The sequence below is a fragment of the Echinops telfairi genome, unplaced genomic scaffold (assembly GCF_000313985.2).
Source record: "Echinops telfairi isolate 266 unplaced genomic scaffold, ASM31398v2 ScPeMD7_21;HRSCAF=78, whole genome shotgun sequence".
NCBI lineage: Eukaryota > Metazoa > Chordata > Mammalia > Afrosoricida > Tenrecidae > Echinops > Echinops telfairi.
Window position 1 is genome coordinate 13,704,324 of NW_022103918.1, and position 15,248 is coordinate 13,719,571.

General features: G+C 40.7%; 1 protein-coding gene across 1 annotated transcript in view; it reads right to left on the bottom strand.

Annotated features, from left to right (window-relative positions):
- Positions 1-15,248, bottom strand: part of ITPR2 (inositol 1,4,5-trisphosphate receptor type 2) — a 296,427-nt gene that overhangs the window by 122,892 nt on the left and 158,287 nt on the right. The window contains exon 10 of the mRNA XM_013003968.2: positions 1,819-1,863. Within this exon, the coding sequence (XP_012859422.2) occupies positions 1,819-1,863 (45 nt within the window). The remainder of the gene's footprint in view (positions 1-1,818; positions 1,864-15,248) is intronic.

A 15,248-nucleotide genomic window follows, 5' to 3' on the forward strand; every position in this document is an offset into this window, starting at 1 on the left:
GAAGCTGCAGATTCAGTGCCATCCTTTGAGATACATTCTTCTCAGGGGAGGGGCAGGGATCCACTTAGTATTTGGGGCTGGGACCAGCCCCCTAGACCTATGATGTCCTTTTAACAGAAATGACTAACATCTTTAGCCTACTATCATCTTTTATTCAAAGAATTTCCATTTTTTCTAATCTAAGTTTATCTTCATGGCATACAGTTGAACTATCTAGGGAAAACAACCTCATTCCATTTTACAGGTGGGGACCCAGTCTCGGGAAGCTGTCTGACGTGTCCAAGGACACTGGACGCAATGGTGGCACTAATGGTAGAGTTCATTTACCTTTACACAACGCGGAAGCAGTCTCATGGAATCTTATTTTTAAAAACTTGAGAAATAGAAAGGCCACCTCTGTTATCTAGGAGCTGGACTCCTATTATCTGCTGGGTCTGGATGTCACTGCCCGCTGGCCTGGCCCTCACCTGCCCCTGGTTTTCTCCTCTTGGATAGGGGGGGCATTTCACAGAATAGGGGCATCAGACAAAGCTGCTTTCTGACCATGATGAATCAAGACCAAATTAAGACCCCTCCCTCACATATGAACATTGACAAATGACTAAATAAACAAGTGGCTAACCACCCTCTCCCTCCACCAATTAATGTAAGTGATTGATCCTCTGTACCACCAATTACAGCAGTAGCCTGGCTCTAGTCTAGCCTCCTTAGAAATAAGATTTATGAAGATACAAGTCATAGGATCACCCCCACTTTCTGACAACACCAATTTCTGCTTCCTTACATCTCTTCCAAAATCATCTGATGGAAGCCCAAATCCTATCATAAGTTCTTTGTCAGTCGGCCCACCCTTCCTCCCAGGGTGCGTTCTTTCTCACTGCCATGAATACCCTGTCCAGCTGTGAGCGTCTTTGCCTCACGTTCACAGAAAGTGTGACCAGCCACAGCGTAAGAACTAAAGGAACCGTGAGTCGGGTCAACTTTCCAAACGATATGATTTTCCTAAATTATAGGAAAGTAAGAACCCACCCACCCTGGAATGGCCATATGGAAACCGAGGGGAGATCCCACACAGGGTGATAAGATTGAATTGAAAGGAGATCCACTTGATCTAATAAGTCTATATCTTCTATAGTGATTAATATAAATTAAAGCCAACAACATACTTTGGCTTCATTTGCACTGTAAGTCCGTTAGAATGAGGATTCCAAAAGGATTTAATGGGATCGAGCGATTCTGATTTGATTCCCCTCCCCCATGCCAGTGTCTTCATACAACACACAGCTGAGTCCCGGTGTCAGGACGGTGGTCACTTCAATTAAGCAGTCCAACTTTTTCTATGAAAGAGTAGAGTTTTGTGATGAAGTAATAATGCTTACCAATTCCAAAAGAAATTGCTAAATTCCTAAGAAAATTGGCTTACAGATTTGGTCTACAATACATCAAAATACCTAGAATGCCTTAAAAAAATAATTCAGAAGCCTGCACTACTGAAATTTTGATTGAATAAAGAAGTCATATTGACATCATAGAGTACTGGGACTAGAACTTTATTGAATTTTAAAATTATGAAGAAATCAGAAAGGTAAATTACAGTAATGATTTTAATGAAAATTGACTCTAGTCCCCATAAACACTGTGCTAAGAGACATCTTCTTATACCCTTTTTTACTATTATCTTTGATCCATGGACTATATACAGTGAATCTCTTCTGCGTCCCTAGTTTTTAAATTCCCCATTACATTTTTACCTTGTTCTTATAAATATAAGTAATATGCATGGGATTTGTTGGATTAAAAAGAAAAAGTCCTACTCACCACATTTTTTCCTTCATTTTGAGCATCTCGATAATCAGGATTAAGCTAAAACAAAAATCAAATGAAACAATTGTGTTAAAATTATATTAATAAGACCAATGATTATGCTACCTTTAAATTGGTTTAATAAAAAGTAAGCTAAGACACAAACTTGTATAAAAATACAACTTAAAACATTATTTTCTAACCGCGCTTGCAGAAGACAAGAGCTGACATGCTACATTTAGGACCTGGGTTCTATACAAGAACTGTTGACACTTTTCAACCAGTGAAAACGGACAGTGTCAACTCTCCTGCAGAAACATCCAAGAGCATTCATTACTTTCCCTGCCACAAAATGGGCCAAGCAGACATCAACTTTAAAGAGATCCGAGGTAAGTTCCAACCATGATTCAAGACCATGGTCCACATGCTACACACAGACGGAAGACACTGAAGCCAAGAAGGAGCTGAAGATCAGATAACTGGCCAATGCATGAGGACCGTTGAACTTCAAAAACAAGAACACATGGGGTTGGGCTTTAGTGTGAGTGTGGAGCTCAGGGATTATTCAGAGGAGAAAAAATGAATTCCATGAATGCATATGCTCGGCGTTGGCCCACACCTCATCCAGCTGGTTAGAATCCATGACTGCTGACTCCCTGCTGCCAGCACGGTCCCAAAAGGCTGTCGTCGCTGTACCAAAAATAACTAGTGAAATTATTAGCAGAGTAACAGGTTTCCCAGGTGTTTTTCTAAAGACAACTAGTCTTCCAGTTGAATTTAATCATTTTAGTTTGAACCACGACATGTGTAAAGTGCACAATTCCAACTAGGTAAAGTTATCATTTAAAATGAAGGTCTGGAGTCTTGCTCACAATGACATTTAGTTAATAGCTAGGAACATTGCCCCTCCCCCTGTATCACTAAATATCAGTGACGGGGTCAAAAAGAATTACCAAAAGCAGAACAAAAACTTCCAATAGTAGTGAAACCTAAGGCTGAAAAAGAACCTAAACCCTAAATCCCCAGTGAGTCGGCACTAGGACTGGAGGGGACACAGACAGCGCTCCATTGCCCATCTCATCACATTCCTTGACGTCACTTACGTTTAGGCACCTTCTGAATTTGCAGTGGCAAATTCTACTGCTTCAGTGACCTAAGAGAGATGCCAGCAAAAAACTCCACAAGAATGTGGAGTGTATTCAGGAGTGGCTGTCAGACTGAGCAGAAAATGGATTCTCCAGGCCTCCTCATCCACGGTTGTACTACCTCATTCTATCTTCTTCTAGCCAGAAAGAGCCTGCAAAGCTCAGGAAACAAGCTGAAAGAGCAGCGGGTGGCAAAGGCCTTCACAGAGGCACTGGGTGGAGAAAGGGGCAGGGATGCTCAGTGTGCTGGAATTACATGACATCACCTGACTGAAACAGGAAAGGGCATGGGAGAAAGGAGCAACACAAAGGAGCTTAGGTACAAGCTGACATCTGCTGGGATGGGAATCTGCTCTGGGCACATGTCCATCAGCGTGCCCTGCAGCTGAAGATTGAGAAGGGGGATTTAATTGTCATCGTTGAGAACAAAAAGCAAACGATGAAACAAAAGGACAATCCGCTCAGCCCATCTGGCTCTGGACAGAGCTCATTTGTCTGAGGATAATAGGAAAGAAGGAAAACACAAAACAGGGCTGATGAACACCATGTTGGGATCGGGGGAAATGTTTTCCCCGAGTCTTTGTGAGCATGCCCTACAGCAAAAACGAGGCGTAAATCCCCCGGAAGTGCTCTGACACACCCCAGAAAAGGCAGGTGCATAAGACTGCTCAACAAGGGCCACAGATGAAGATGAACGCCGAGGAGAGTGTGAACATCATAATACTGTCCTTACTACAGCAACAAAATAATAATATAAAAACCAATAGTACAGAAAGAAGTATAAGATAAGGAGAAGCTCTGGAGTATTTCGATGAAGATGAAAACAAACTAAAGAATTAAAGCTCATTTTGGAAGCAATTAAAAGTAAAGTCAATGCTACAGAAAAGCAGTGATGCTGAGGATATAAACTGGGAAAGGAGAATTGGGAAAAGGAAAATGACCATAAAAAACAAGAACAGAAAGTATCAAGTACTGAGTTGCCAGGACCCAAAGAACAGAAGACTCTGGAGAGGAGAAGCAATAAGCAAAGGCAACAGAGAATACAGATTCCTTCAGCTCGGGAAAGAATTGTATGTGCAAAGGTTACCATATTGTAGGAAAATCTATTAACAGAGACTGACAGGTTTGTCTGGAATGTTTGGAGGGAAATGAAGAGAAAACAAAGGTAGGCACATTAAAAAAGAGCCAGCATTCGCCTTAGACAAAAATGGCAAATGTGGCGTATTCATAAAGTGGCGCACTATCCAGCAAGAAAAAGACTGAACCACGTATACACACAGGCAACCAGCATGTTCAAAAGTAGTACGCTAAGTGGCAGGAGCCAGATATGATCAAAGAAAGCACTGTATGGCTCCATTTGTTTGAAATCCAAGAAGAGACCAGCTAAACTATGGTCATACAGATCAGAAAGTGGGTGCTGGAGTGATGGGCATGAGTTACACAATGATGGGAGGAAGAGGAGGAGGAAGAGGAGAGTGTTTACAAAAGTGTGTACAATTGACAAAAACGCATTCACTCATTTGATAAAATGATAAAACCCCTGATATCTGGGCATCTTACTGAACATTAGTTATATTTCAATTAAAATGCACTTGATGAAACCTTAAATTTGGGCTAGATTGGACAACAATTTTACTGTAAGCTAGCCAGTAGACTAGCCTTGTCCTGAAAGGATTTACAGGGAAGTCCCGGTGATCTATATGCCAGATACTCAACAAGTGATGGCCACTGTATTTGTTTTAGAGAGTACGCAGCCAAAGAACAAAGCTGCATCCCTCAGACCTTACTGACACTCAGAGCCACCAGTGCCTCTATAGGAGAAGGCATGGCCATCTAGTCCCACGAAGATTACGCCTCAGAAACCGCACGTGGCAGCTCTCTTTTGTCCTATAAGATCATTATGAATCAGAATCAAAGCAACATCAGCCAGCTCACTAAGCCAAGACCGCCCTTGTACCATTTTCCCAGAAAATTTAGTTGTTAGTCACCATCTTATAAATTCTCCCTAACTTTTCTCCTAAAAAGGTAAGGATACAGGTGCTTGACTAATTCACCCACGTGGTGTAAATTTCCCAATTTCAGCATCACTTTAGATAAGAAAAAATAATGCCTTCAAATATCTAACCATATGTCAAATTCAGGAGAAACTTTAGTATTACCCTGGACTCTACTAAGTCTAAAGTATATGAATAAGTATACTTTCTTAATGAATAAGTATATTTTCAAAAGCACACTTAATGAATAAGTGTATTTTCAAAAGCACACACACAAAAAAACTATAGCGAGCACAGAGCATTTTTGTCTCTAACCACATAGTAAAGGCCATTTTTCAGAAAGAAATTGTACTAATGTAAGTCATCCACAGTGCAGATTTTGTTAAAAGATTTCACATACAAGATCTTAATTGAGGACACCGTTGTACTTCAAGTCATAAAACAGAAGAAATTTACAAATTTACTAAAAGAAGGGGTCTTCAAAGAGTTCACAGAAAATGCCTATTATGAAAAAAATTATGTATGGACTTCAATTTTTTGCACCACCACAATAAATTCATATTAGCTCATTATGACACATCTCAATCGGATCTGGTTTGAAGCAGATTTGAAAAGTCTTGCTAAAACTGAAGCAAGACCTTCATATCAAATGTCTGCTGAAACCTGATTGGCATTTTATGGAACGCTGAGAGGGGAAATGCCGTTTACAAATGGGTAACTCATTTGCAGAAGGGATGAGATGATGTTGACGATGAAACCACAACAGTGGCCACACAGAGCAGTTTGCGAGGAAACAGGTCATCCGGTTCATTCCCTAACAGACGAGACCATTCTGCTCCATGGGTGCTAAGGCTGCTTTGAGCAGAGCACACTTGGAAATTTTAAATGAGTGAGAAACAAGATCCTGGAGCAGTTCTTGAAAGAAATGTAACAGAGACGAAACACGAACTTTACCAGTGTGATCCAGTACTTTCCCCAAACACACTCAAAGCAACAGCTACCGAGACCCAACAGTCAGCCAGCCAAAATCAAGGGCAAAGTTCATAGCCACAATGTTAGAGGAGCCTCAAGACATTTTGCTCCTTGACATTCAGGAGAGCCAAAGAACATCAACACCAACTTGTGTGAGAGTAGAAGGCCTGGTAGTTCAGTGGTTACCAGTTGGTCTGTGATCCATACAGTCGGCAGTTCGAAAACCCGGGCAGCTCCACAGGAGAAAGACTGGGCTTCCTACTCCCTTAAACAGTGACAGTCTCAGGAAGCCCCAGTGGGTTGTTATGAGTCCCCATGGACTCAATGGCAGTGAGTTTGGCTTTGGTTTTATTGTGTGAGTGCTTTGAGAAAGTTAGCCAGAGCTCTAGCAGAATGGTGCCAGGAAAAGCTTCCCCAGAGCCCTTCTCCCGCATGATGTTCCTGCTCATTGCTCTCCTCAAACAAGAGCAATTTCCTGACAGTTTCTATGGGAAATCATTTAAAAATCTTAGCAAGCACTCATTTTTCTTCCATGAATAAATAAATCTGCATTGGCATCACTTACAAAAGTGTCTTGAACTTGATGGAGCTTATGTTGAGAAATTATATATATATATACTTGTTATTCCATGCTTCCATATATATATACTTGTTATTCCATGCTTCCCCACCTATCCCTAGCCTCCTTTAACCACCTCTCTATGGATGCACGCAGAAGACAAAAACTAAGAGAGACGATGGTTCATTCAATATGATCCGGTATCTCTAGCAGTGACAATTCTTTGTCCTAAGCAGGTGTAAAATGTGTGGATAGTTGAAGAAGAAAAAAATCCTGTGAATCTGTATTACAAAGTGAAAGTACCAGGGAGCTTCAAACACTTCGTGGAAAATTCTATTTCCTTTTATTTCCATTTTTCACAAGCTTTTAAAATCCCCTTCAGGTGCTTAATATAATTTAAAGTAGGATATCCCATGTGTCTACTTAAAACCTAAATTTTAAAACTACTTTGATGTGTTCTCATACTATTTTTGTAACAATACCTCTTTTCAAAATACAGTCTTACAAAAACTATTTTCCATGTTAATGAAAGTTTGAATTTCAGCTCAACTAAAATATTGATCAAAAGAAGGAGGGAAATTCAGAGAATCTGAGTATGTGATATCTCTTCTGGCTGGAGAAATGCAGTTTCTGTCTTTTAAGAAACTAAATCACAATATTTTTATGAGTATCAAAGTGAAGAGACAAAAAAAAAGCTTGAAGAAGAGATGCTGTCTTCATTTCTTCAAAACAGTGTAAGTCTTGGTACTTAGTATATTTATTTGAAGAGTAGAATGAAGAAGGAAATTAATTTTATTGACCAACTGAAAATGCCAAACAATTTTACTATGTATATGGATGGCTACCAATAGGTTTCTTTGGCTAAAATGAACACCTGAAATTCAAGAATATCTAATCTGATCATTAAATTGAGTCTGATAGTGTGAATCACAACGGAGCACATTCAATTTTATTTATAGGCTCTGTTAACAAATATTTACTATGTGCCTACCATGTACCAGATACTATTTTAGGCAAATCAGTGTAATAATAAAACTGGATATTTTTACGACTCACTCATTCATAATTGGAATAAGCTAAGTTACTTGTAGAAAAGAAAGTGAAATAAAACATAAAGCAACCACTCAGCAGAAACAAGTCACATAAGAGGAGGGAGTTTTGTCTGTTTTGCTCACTGCTGTATCCTCAGAGCAAGATGCCAAGTACATAGTATGATTCAATAAATAGCTCTTGAATTAACAAGAGTTGATTTCTTACGAGGCAAATATTATAATAGGAAAAAAATCACAGATAAGCCATGTCAAATCCCTCTCTCCTTTTGTTGTTCATATCAGCTTCAGCAGCACAGCGCAACCACTCACAACATCGACAGACTGAAGCAGATCAAGGCTAGGCAGACACGTTAGCATTGAGATCTGAGAAAGTTATGCAAGCAGAGAAAGGTTGGCAGACAGGCAGGGAGGGGGAATGGCATCAAGAAGGCCCAGGTGCGATTCTGGGCAGAACATAGGTGCTAAGTCTAAGAACAGGGAATAAAGAAGGGAATTAGACAGAAAAACAAATGCAACAACAGTCCAGACCTGTTATGACAACAGTCTTTGAGCTTTTAAATTCATGCACAAGGATGACCAGAAGATGGTAGGACTCTGGTTATGATTTGTCTGTTAATGCTAGACCATTTGAGATGATTTAAGGTTACATTGGGAATCTCTTCCAGTCAGTTGGCCAAGTAGCTGCATTACAAATTTAATGACCTATGTAAATGGGCACTGAGCCTGTTGAAACATTTCAATTGGTATTCCATCAATTCCTGGAGAATTGTTTTTCACGAATGCCTTCATTATATCTTGGACTTCTCCCTTCAATACCATCAGTTCTTGATATATGCTACCTCCTGGTATAATTGAATATCAGCCAATTCTTTTTGATACAGTGACTCTGTATTCCTCCCATCTTCTTCTTATGCTTCCTGCATCATTCAATGCTTTGCCGATATGAGTGCTCAATAGTGCACCTCAAGGCTTGAATTTTTACCTTCCATTCCTTCCCCTGGAGAAATGTTGAGCATGTTCTTCCCTTTGCATTTTCTTCCTCCAGAGCATGGTGCTTTTCATGGACACTTATGATGCTCTCCTCTATCTTCTCAAACCACCCTGTGAAACCTCCTGTTGGGCTCTTCCACTGCATCAGTTCTTCTCATCTTTAGCCACTCTACATTCAGGAATGAAGTTCAAAGTCTCTTCTGACGTTCATTTTAGTTTTGTCTTTCCTTCTGGCCTTATGGTCCACCTTCTGATTTCTTCCTGTGTGATGTCTTGAAGACATCCCAAGACTCGTCTGTTCTTCAGTAGTTAGTATTTAAGGCATCAACTCTGAAAACAACTGCCCAGTAAACTGAATGAAAACGGTCATTTTCATGCCCAGTCCAAAGCAGGGTGATCTAATAGCAATGCGAGAAAGTCGAGCCACATTCAGAAGAGGATGTGAAACAAAGGGGCATCCTTGCTGTTATCAGATGAATCTTCACTGAGAGAAAAATATCAGAAAGCTTATAGACTAAAGACATCCTTTATACCTGCGCTTTATTGACTATGCAAAGGCACTGGACTGTATCAGTCATAGGACATTATGAATAACATTACAAATAATGGGAATTCAAGAACACTTCATTGTGCTCATTCAGAACCTATAGACCAAGAGGCATCGTTGAAACAGAACAAGAGGAGACTGCGTGTTTTGACATCTGGGAAGGTGTGCATCAGAGTGTATCCTTTCACCACACTTACTCGATCGATATGCCGAGCAAATCATCAAAGATGATAATTTATACAAAAGAACAAAGTATAAGGGTTGGTGGAAAATGCATTAACAACTTGTGATGTGCAGAGATGCCGCCCTGTTTACAGATAAAGATCAACTACTACAGGCTTCCATGTGGATTACACTTTAAAATGAAGACAACAAAAGTTCTAACAACTAGTTCAAAAACCAACATTGTGATGAACGGAGATAGGATAGTCAAGTCGATGATTGCATTTACTTGAATCCACAATCAACACCCGTGGGAGCTGCAGTCAAGAAGTCAATGATGCAGTACAATTGGTGAATCTGCTGCTGAAGAGCTGTTTAAAAGTGTTAAAAAGCCACTGAGAACCCAGTCTGCCGGGCTTACCGCTATGGTACTTCCATTCTCCTCAATTACGTGTGAAAGGGGCAATGGTTAAGGAAGAGGGAGAAAGGACTGATGGCCCTGCATCACGGTGCTGAGGAAGAATATTAAATATGCCAGGGACTGCCAGAAGATCAACAACTCTGTTTTGGAAGAAGTGCAGCAAAAATGCTCCTTAGAATCAAGGATGGCAAGACTTTGTGTCACGGAAGTTGATCGTGCTATCTGGATGTACTAGTTCCTAGAAAAGTACATCATGCTTGGAAAAGTAGAGGATCCATGGGGGAGGAGGAGCGCTTTGACAAGAGGGATCAACACAGTGGCTCTAACTGTGAACTCAAAAATACAAATTATTGTGAAGAAGGCGCAGGAGTGGGCAGTGTTTCATTCTATTTCACAGAGAAAAAAATTCCTTTAATTCACTGCCATCAAGTCAGTTCTGACTCACAGTGACCCTAAACAAAAAGTTAGAATTTCCCCATGGGTGTCTGAGTCTATAAATCTCTGTGGGAGTAGAGTGCCTCAGCTTTCTCCCAAGGAGCGGCCAGTGGTTTCAAACTGCTGAACTTGTTATCAGCCCAGCAATAACCCACTGTGCCACCAGGGCACTTGCACATAAGGTTGTTATAGATCAGAAGCAACTGAACTGCATCTAAAAACAGTGAACATCTAAAAACGTTGTCTTTGGAAACACTTAGTATCATGCTCCTTATATCTCCTGGAATTGTAAGTGATGGAATGAATCCCACAGCAGGATTCGTCTTGCACTGGCAAGCCAAGTATGAAATGTAGCATCCTAACAAGTCGACTAACTCCCCAGAGATCTCTGACTAATCAAACTCAGAAGGCAATCTTTAGTATGGATGGATGTTCCAGCCTATGCCCAGATTTATTCACCTACTTTCGTTAATTTTCACTTGATCATTATTGGGGTGTTTGTTTTTTGGAGGGCCGTGTTCTTCTTTTTAATTTGTTGTCAGTTCAAAGAATTCAAAATTTTCTTTCAAATTATGAAAAGAAAAACCATACTAAAATTTTAAATTATATTCAAAGACATGCAATCCGAGTAACCAAGAGTATACCTTATAGTTCAAGTTTTCATTCAATAAGCATTAGAATAGGTAGGTTACATATAGAAAATTAGATTCATTCTAGAAACAGTAAGTCCATAACAATGACATGTATAGAAATAAGAATTAACATGTGTAAAATAAATTCAAAATAAAGCCCTTAGAAACTTAATTCAGATTCTACTCCAAGGACTATGTTATTGTCTAAATTTGTCTTCATCTATTTCACCCTTGTATTGGCATCCAGTTCAATCAATGCTGGTCTGGGCGCCTGGTGAACTGGAGCCCTGGCTCATCTCTGTAAGGAAATGCTATAGGCCTTACGATGACTCATTGTCACTATCTGGGAAGTGAAAGGCTCTGATTACAGCCTAATCATACTAATTATGTGTCAAATTTTACAAAGTCACGTCTTTAGTAACAATATGAAAAATGTCACCAGTTAGATTTTTTCTCATCTTGTGTCTCCCAAGCAGCCATGTATTTTGTTTTTAAATAATATAAAGTTTCTCCTTGAGTAAATTCAATCTAGTATAAATAAGAATAACAATTACAGCATTTAAAAAAAAGACGGGAAGAGAAAAAGAAAAAGCTATTCATACCCACAGCTATAGAACTGCACCAATATTAACTATTCCAAGGTTGAATGAGATATACTTTACATTATACTTTTGCTCTCCTTCTCTAAACATATTAATAACACTCCTTATTGAATTAATTAAACTAAGGATGAATAGAAAGAAAGATGATGTTTAAAGTTACGGGGGGGAAAACATATAGCAGCTCTGAAGCTCAGATTTCCTTACATTAAAAATAAATTATAAAGCTGGCACTGGAGAGATTGAATATGCTATTCAATCATTTATTCAATAAATATTAATAGTACATCTACAATGGCAGAGCCTTGTGGCACATGGTATTTTAGCAAAGACAAAGAAGATACGGTCCCTGACCACAAGACCTTAAAATCTAGGAGAGAAAATAAGACATAAATACAGTGAGCTGTAATACAAAATAGAATGTGACAAGAGATATAAGGAAGGAATGAATAATTTATAAATAATATAGGTCAGAGGGAAAAAGGGATCTGTGGTGGGCAAATTTATTCAAGAATTATTCATGGAAAAGGTAGCCTTTGAGCTAAGCCTTGAAGGACACAGAATCTTAACTGGCAGAGAGAGGATGAGGGTGCGAAGGAGCCTGGTCAGGCAGGGCCGTGAATGCTGCTCAGACGGGAACATGAGGCTTGTTCAGAGTCTCATTCAATGACGTCGTTTATTGAATACTTTTCATATGCTTTTAAAGGTGAGCCCAGTTCACCTTACAATAGCCCTGTAAGTGGGAATGCGTAGCCCCACTTTACCGAGGAGGCCCCTGGGGCACATACAGTTAGGTACTTCGTGCAAATACACACCATCGTAAGAGGTAGGATTGGGAAGCACAAGTGGGAGAGGTCCCAAAGTGACTTCTCTTAGCTGCTATCACCCCCAGCCTCCTGCCTTCAGGAAGTGGTGGCATCCAAGGTTATTCCAGACCGAAGAATTTACATGCTATTCAGAACGATTTGGGCTGGATACCCTAGAGACCGTCCAGTTGACAGGAAACTTAACTTGGCTGTCACAGGATATCATGGGGAGATGGTGGCAGAAAGGCTACATCACAATCCTCGCCTGGCAGTGCTTATGAGGAGGTGGAGACAGGTAAGAAAAGAGGCAGAAGCAACCGAGTGGCATGGCTCAGGGCAGAGGTGGTAGGGCCCAGACAAATCACGCTGGGGTAGAAAGGGGAAAAGGAATATGCAAGATCGTGCACAGAGAGAAACCATAGAGCCTAAATACATGAAGCAGGGGGAGGGAAGCACCCGCTGTCATTCTCAATTCTTTAAGACCTGATACCATAATTTTTTCAATCACATTTCTGTAGGGAAATCGTTGGAGCATAGATAAAAATGATCATGTTTCAGACGTCAATGGGATATTCAAAATCACATTCACAGCCCACTACAGGCAGGTGAAGCACCACTACAAACCTCTGAAGAGAATAATAGCAGGGAGAGGAGCGGACGAAGCCAGATCATCCGCAAGTGGCAGGGGACAGAGTGTGCTCTTACACCCCCGCTCAGCGAAAGCCGTGCTTGTACTGTCGTCAAATGGAAAAGCACCTGCAACAAGCCATCCAGCAGGGGAGCAAGGAGACCCGGAGTGTGAAGTCATGCTATGAATTCATTTTGCAGCGAAATGTGTTCTGATCATTTTTGCTGCTCAGAATGCTGCTGCTGTTGCCATTGAATGCATCGGAAGTCCGGGGGCGAAGGGGGCGTCGGGGCTGTCATAACTCTATCCCGTTATAACTCTGCCCCCATGGATGTAGGGCAGAAAGGCTCCACTGTGCTGTTACGGCATTTTGCCAGACCTGTCTCCCTAGGCACCTCTGCATGGGTTTGAACCACCGACTTTTTGGCTAATGTCAAAGCGTTACCTGCTTGAGCCATCAAAGGACTCCATATATAACATGAGCATCATGAAAGCATCATAGGTGCATTTGAAAGTAGGTATATGTGTGTTTCTCCTATCAATAACTGGCATTTCAGGAACAATCTATTGTTCGGATTAATAATTCTAGAAAGGAAAAAAGTTAGAAATGAGCTTCACCATTTATATTTACAAATATCGTGTGTGTGTGTGTGTGTGTGTGTGTGTGTGTGAGAGAGAGAGAGAGAGAGAGAGAGAGAGAGAGAGAGAGAGAGAAGTATACAGGTACATTTATGTGCACAATCATACAAGCCAGGCCCTTTACTTATATTTTGGTTAATACATTTGACATAGAACTAAACACCGGACTGTTTCAAATTATACCCCTAATACACATAAAATTCTAAGCTAATGTACAGGTTGAGTACTAAATTTGTACCTAATTAATTAAATCTGAAGGCTATTGAAGAGTTAGGAACTAAGTGTTTACTGCCATCTGGTGGAAGGTTTGCTGAGCTGCAAAAAAAAGTAAAGTCGTCTTTCCTAAGGGCAATGTAAAATCTTTACCCAGCCATTCTATCTCCTGGCAACCCCTTCAGGCAGAGCAGCAGTGCCTTCACCGGGATTCCAAAGCTGTAAATCTTTACAGGAGCACATTGCCATGTCTTCCTCCTGCAGAACCACCAGGTGGGTTTGAACTAGGAACCTTTCAGTCAGCAGTCCAGCACTTAACCACTAAGCCATAAAAATTATCTTATATTACTCAATTTATCATGTCTTGGTAAAGATAATCAAGTTAGGCTTAAATAATATCAAAGGAGTGAAAACGTAGCAGGCAGTGGACCAGAAACTGTGGGGCTGGATTTATCATTCCTCATATGATTGTGGAAGAACTACTTACCACTGCTCCTATAGTGTCCAATTCAAAAGATGATCAGATTACATTCTCTCCCATAGTTATGGTTAAGAACGCTCTGCACCCATGAAGGAATATGTATAGACAGTCTAGAAAAAGCTGTGGTGAGTGTGCAGAAAGCCATGCTATAAATTAGAGACCCAAAATGTGAGTCTTTAACCTTCACCCCTTCTTATATGCCACATAGAAACTGACATTGCAGGGAGAGAGCCTACTAATGCCCACTTTACTCACACACAGTGGGCATCACTAACAGTCACTTCACCTTGGCAGTGCCTTAGCTGCCAAAGCCCCCAAATGTCTCGATTATCTGGTTCTTAATTGAGTACTTTGTTCCACATTTTGTGCACGGGCTTCTAGCATTGTATTTTCTCAAAATCAGATCTGGCATTCCATAAAAGTAAACTGTTACAGAGAGAACTGGTAACACTGTGGGTTAGGTGATGAGCTGCTTACCACAAGATCGGCAGTTCAAACCCACCAGCTGCTCCACTGGAGAAAGAGGAAACTGTTTGCTCTTATAAAGATTACAGTCTCAGAAACCCTTTCTATGGTCAATATGAGTTGAGATTGACTCAATGGTGGTGGGCTTGGTTTGGGGAGTAGTGGTACCATGATAGGCTAAGCACTGGGCTGTTAACTGCCAAGTCAGGAGTTCAAACCCACCAACCACTCCAATAGAGAAAAATGAGGCTGCCTGCTCTTTGGAAACCCTAAGGAACAGTCAGTCAGGCCACTGTGTCTACTTTGTCAAGTCTGAATAGACTTGATGGCAGGGAATGCACAGTTGTGCACCTTTAAATTGAGTATGGTCCACTTCTAAACCTTATTTCACTCAAGTATCTTGTAGAGTAGAATCTTAGAAGTGACTAGGGGTCAGAATCAGCACCATGGTTTGCTTTGGGGATACGTCTAAGTCTGAGCCCTTGGACCAGCCACGTCCAAATGGCATCCTCAAGGGGCTCAAACTGTGTTCCTTTTACATGTTCACATATTTTAAAGACAAGTTTGAGGAGCAAAAAGACTCAATGGGCAGTATCAGGGCTAGAGGGTGCAGAGTATAAAGTTTCTCAGACAATTTTCAGATGAAGCTCTCATAGGAGAGCACTTGCACCTCTCAGAGAATAAGCATGTGCTTTGCTGTGATGG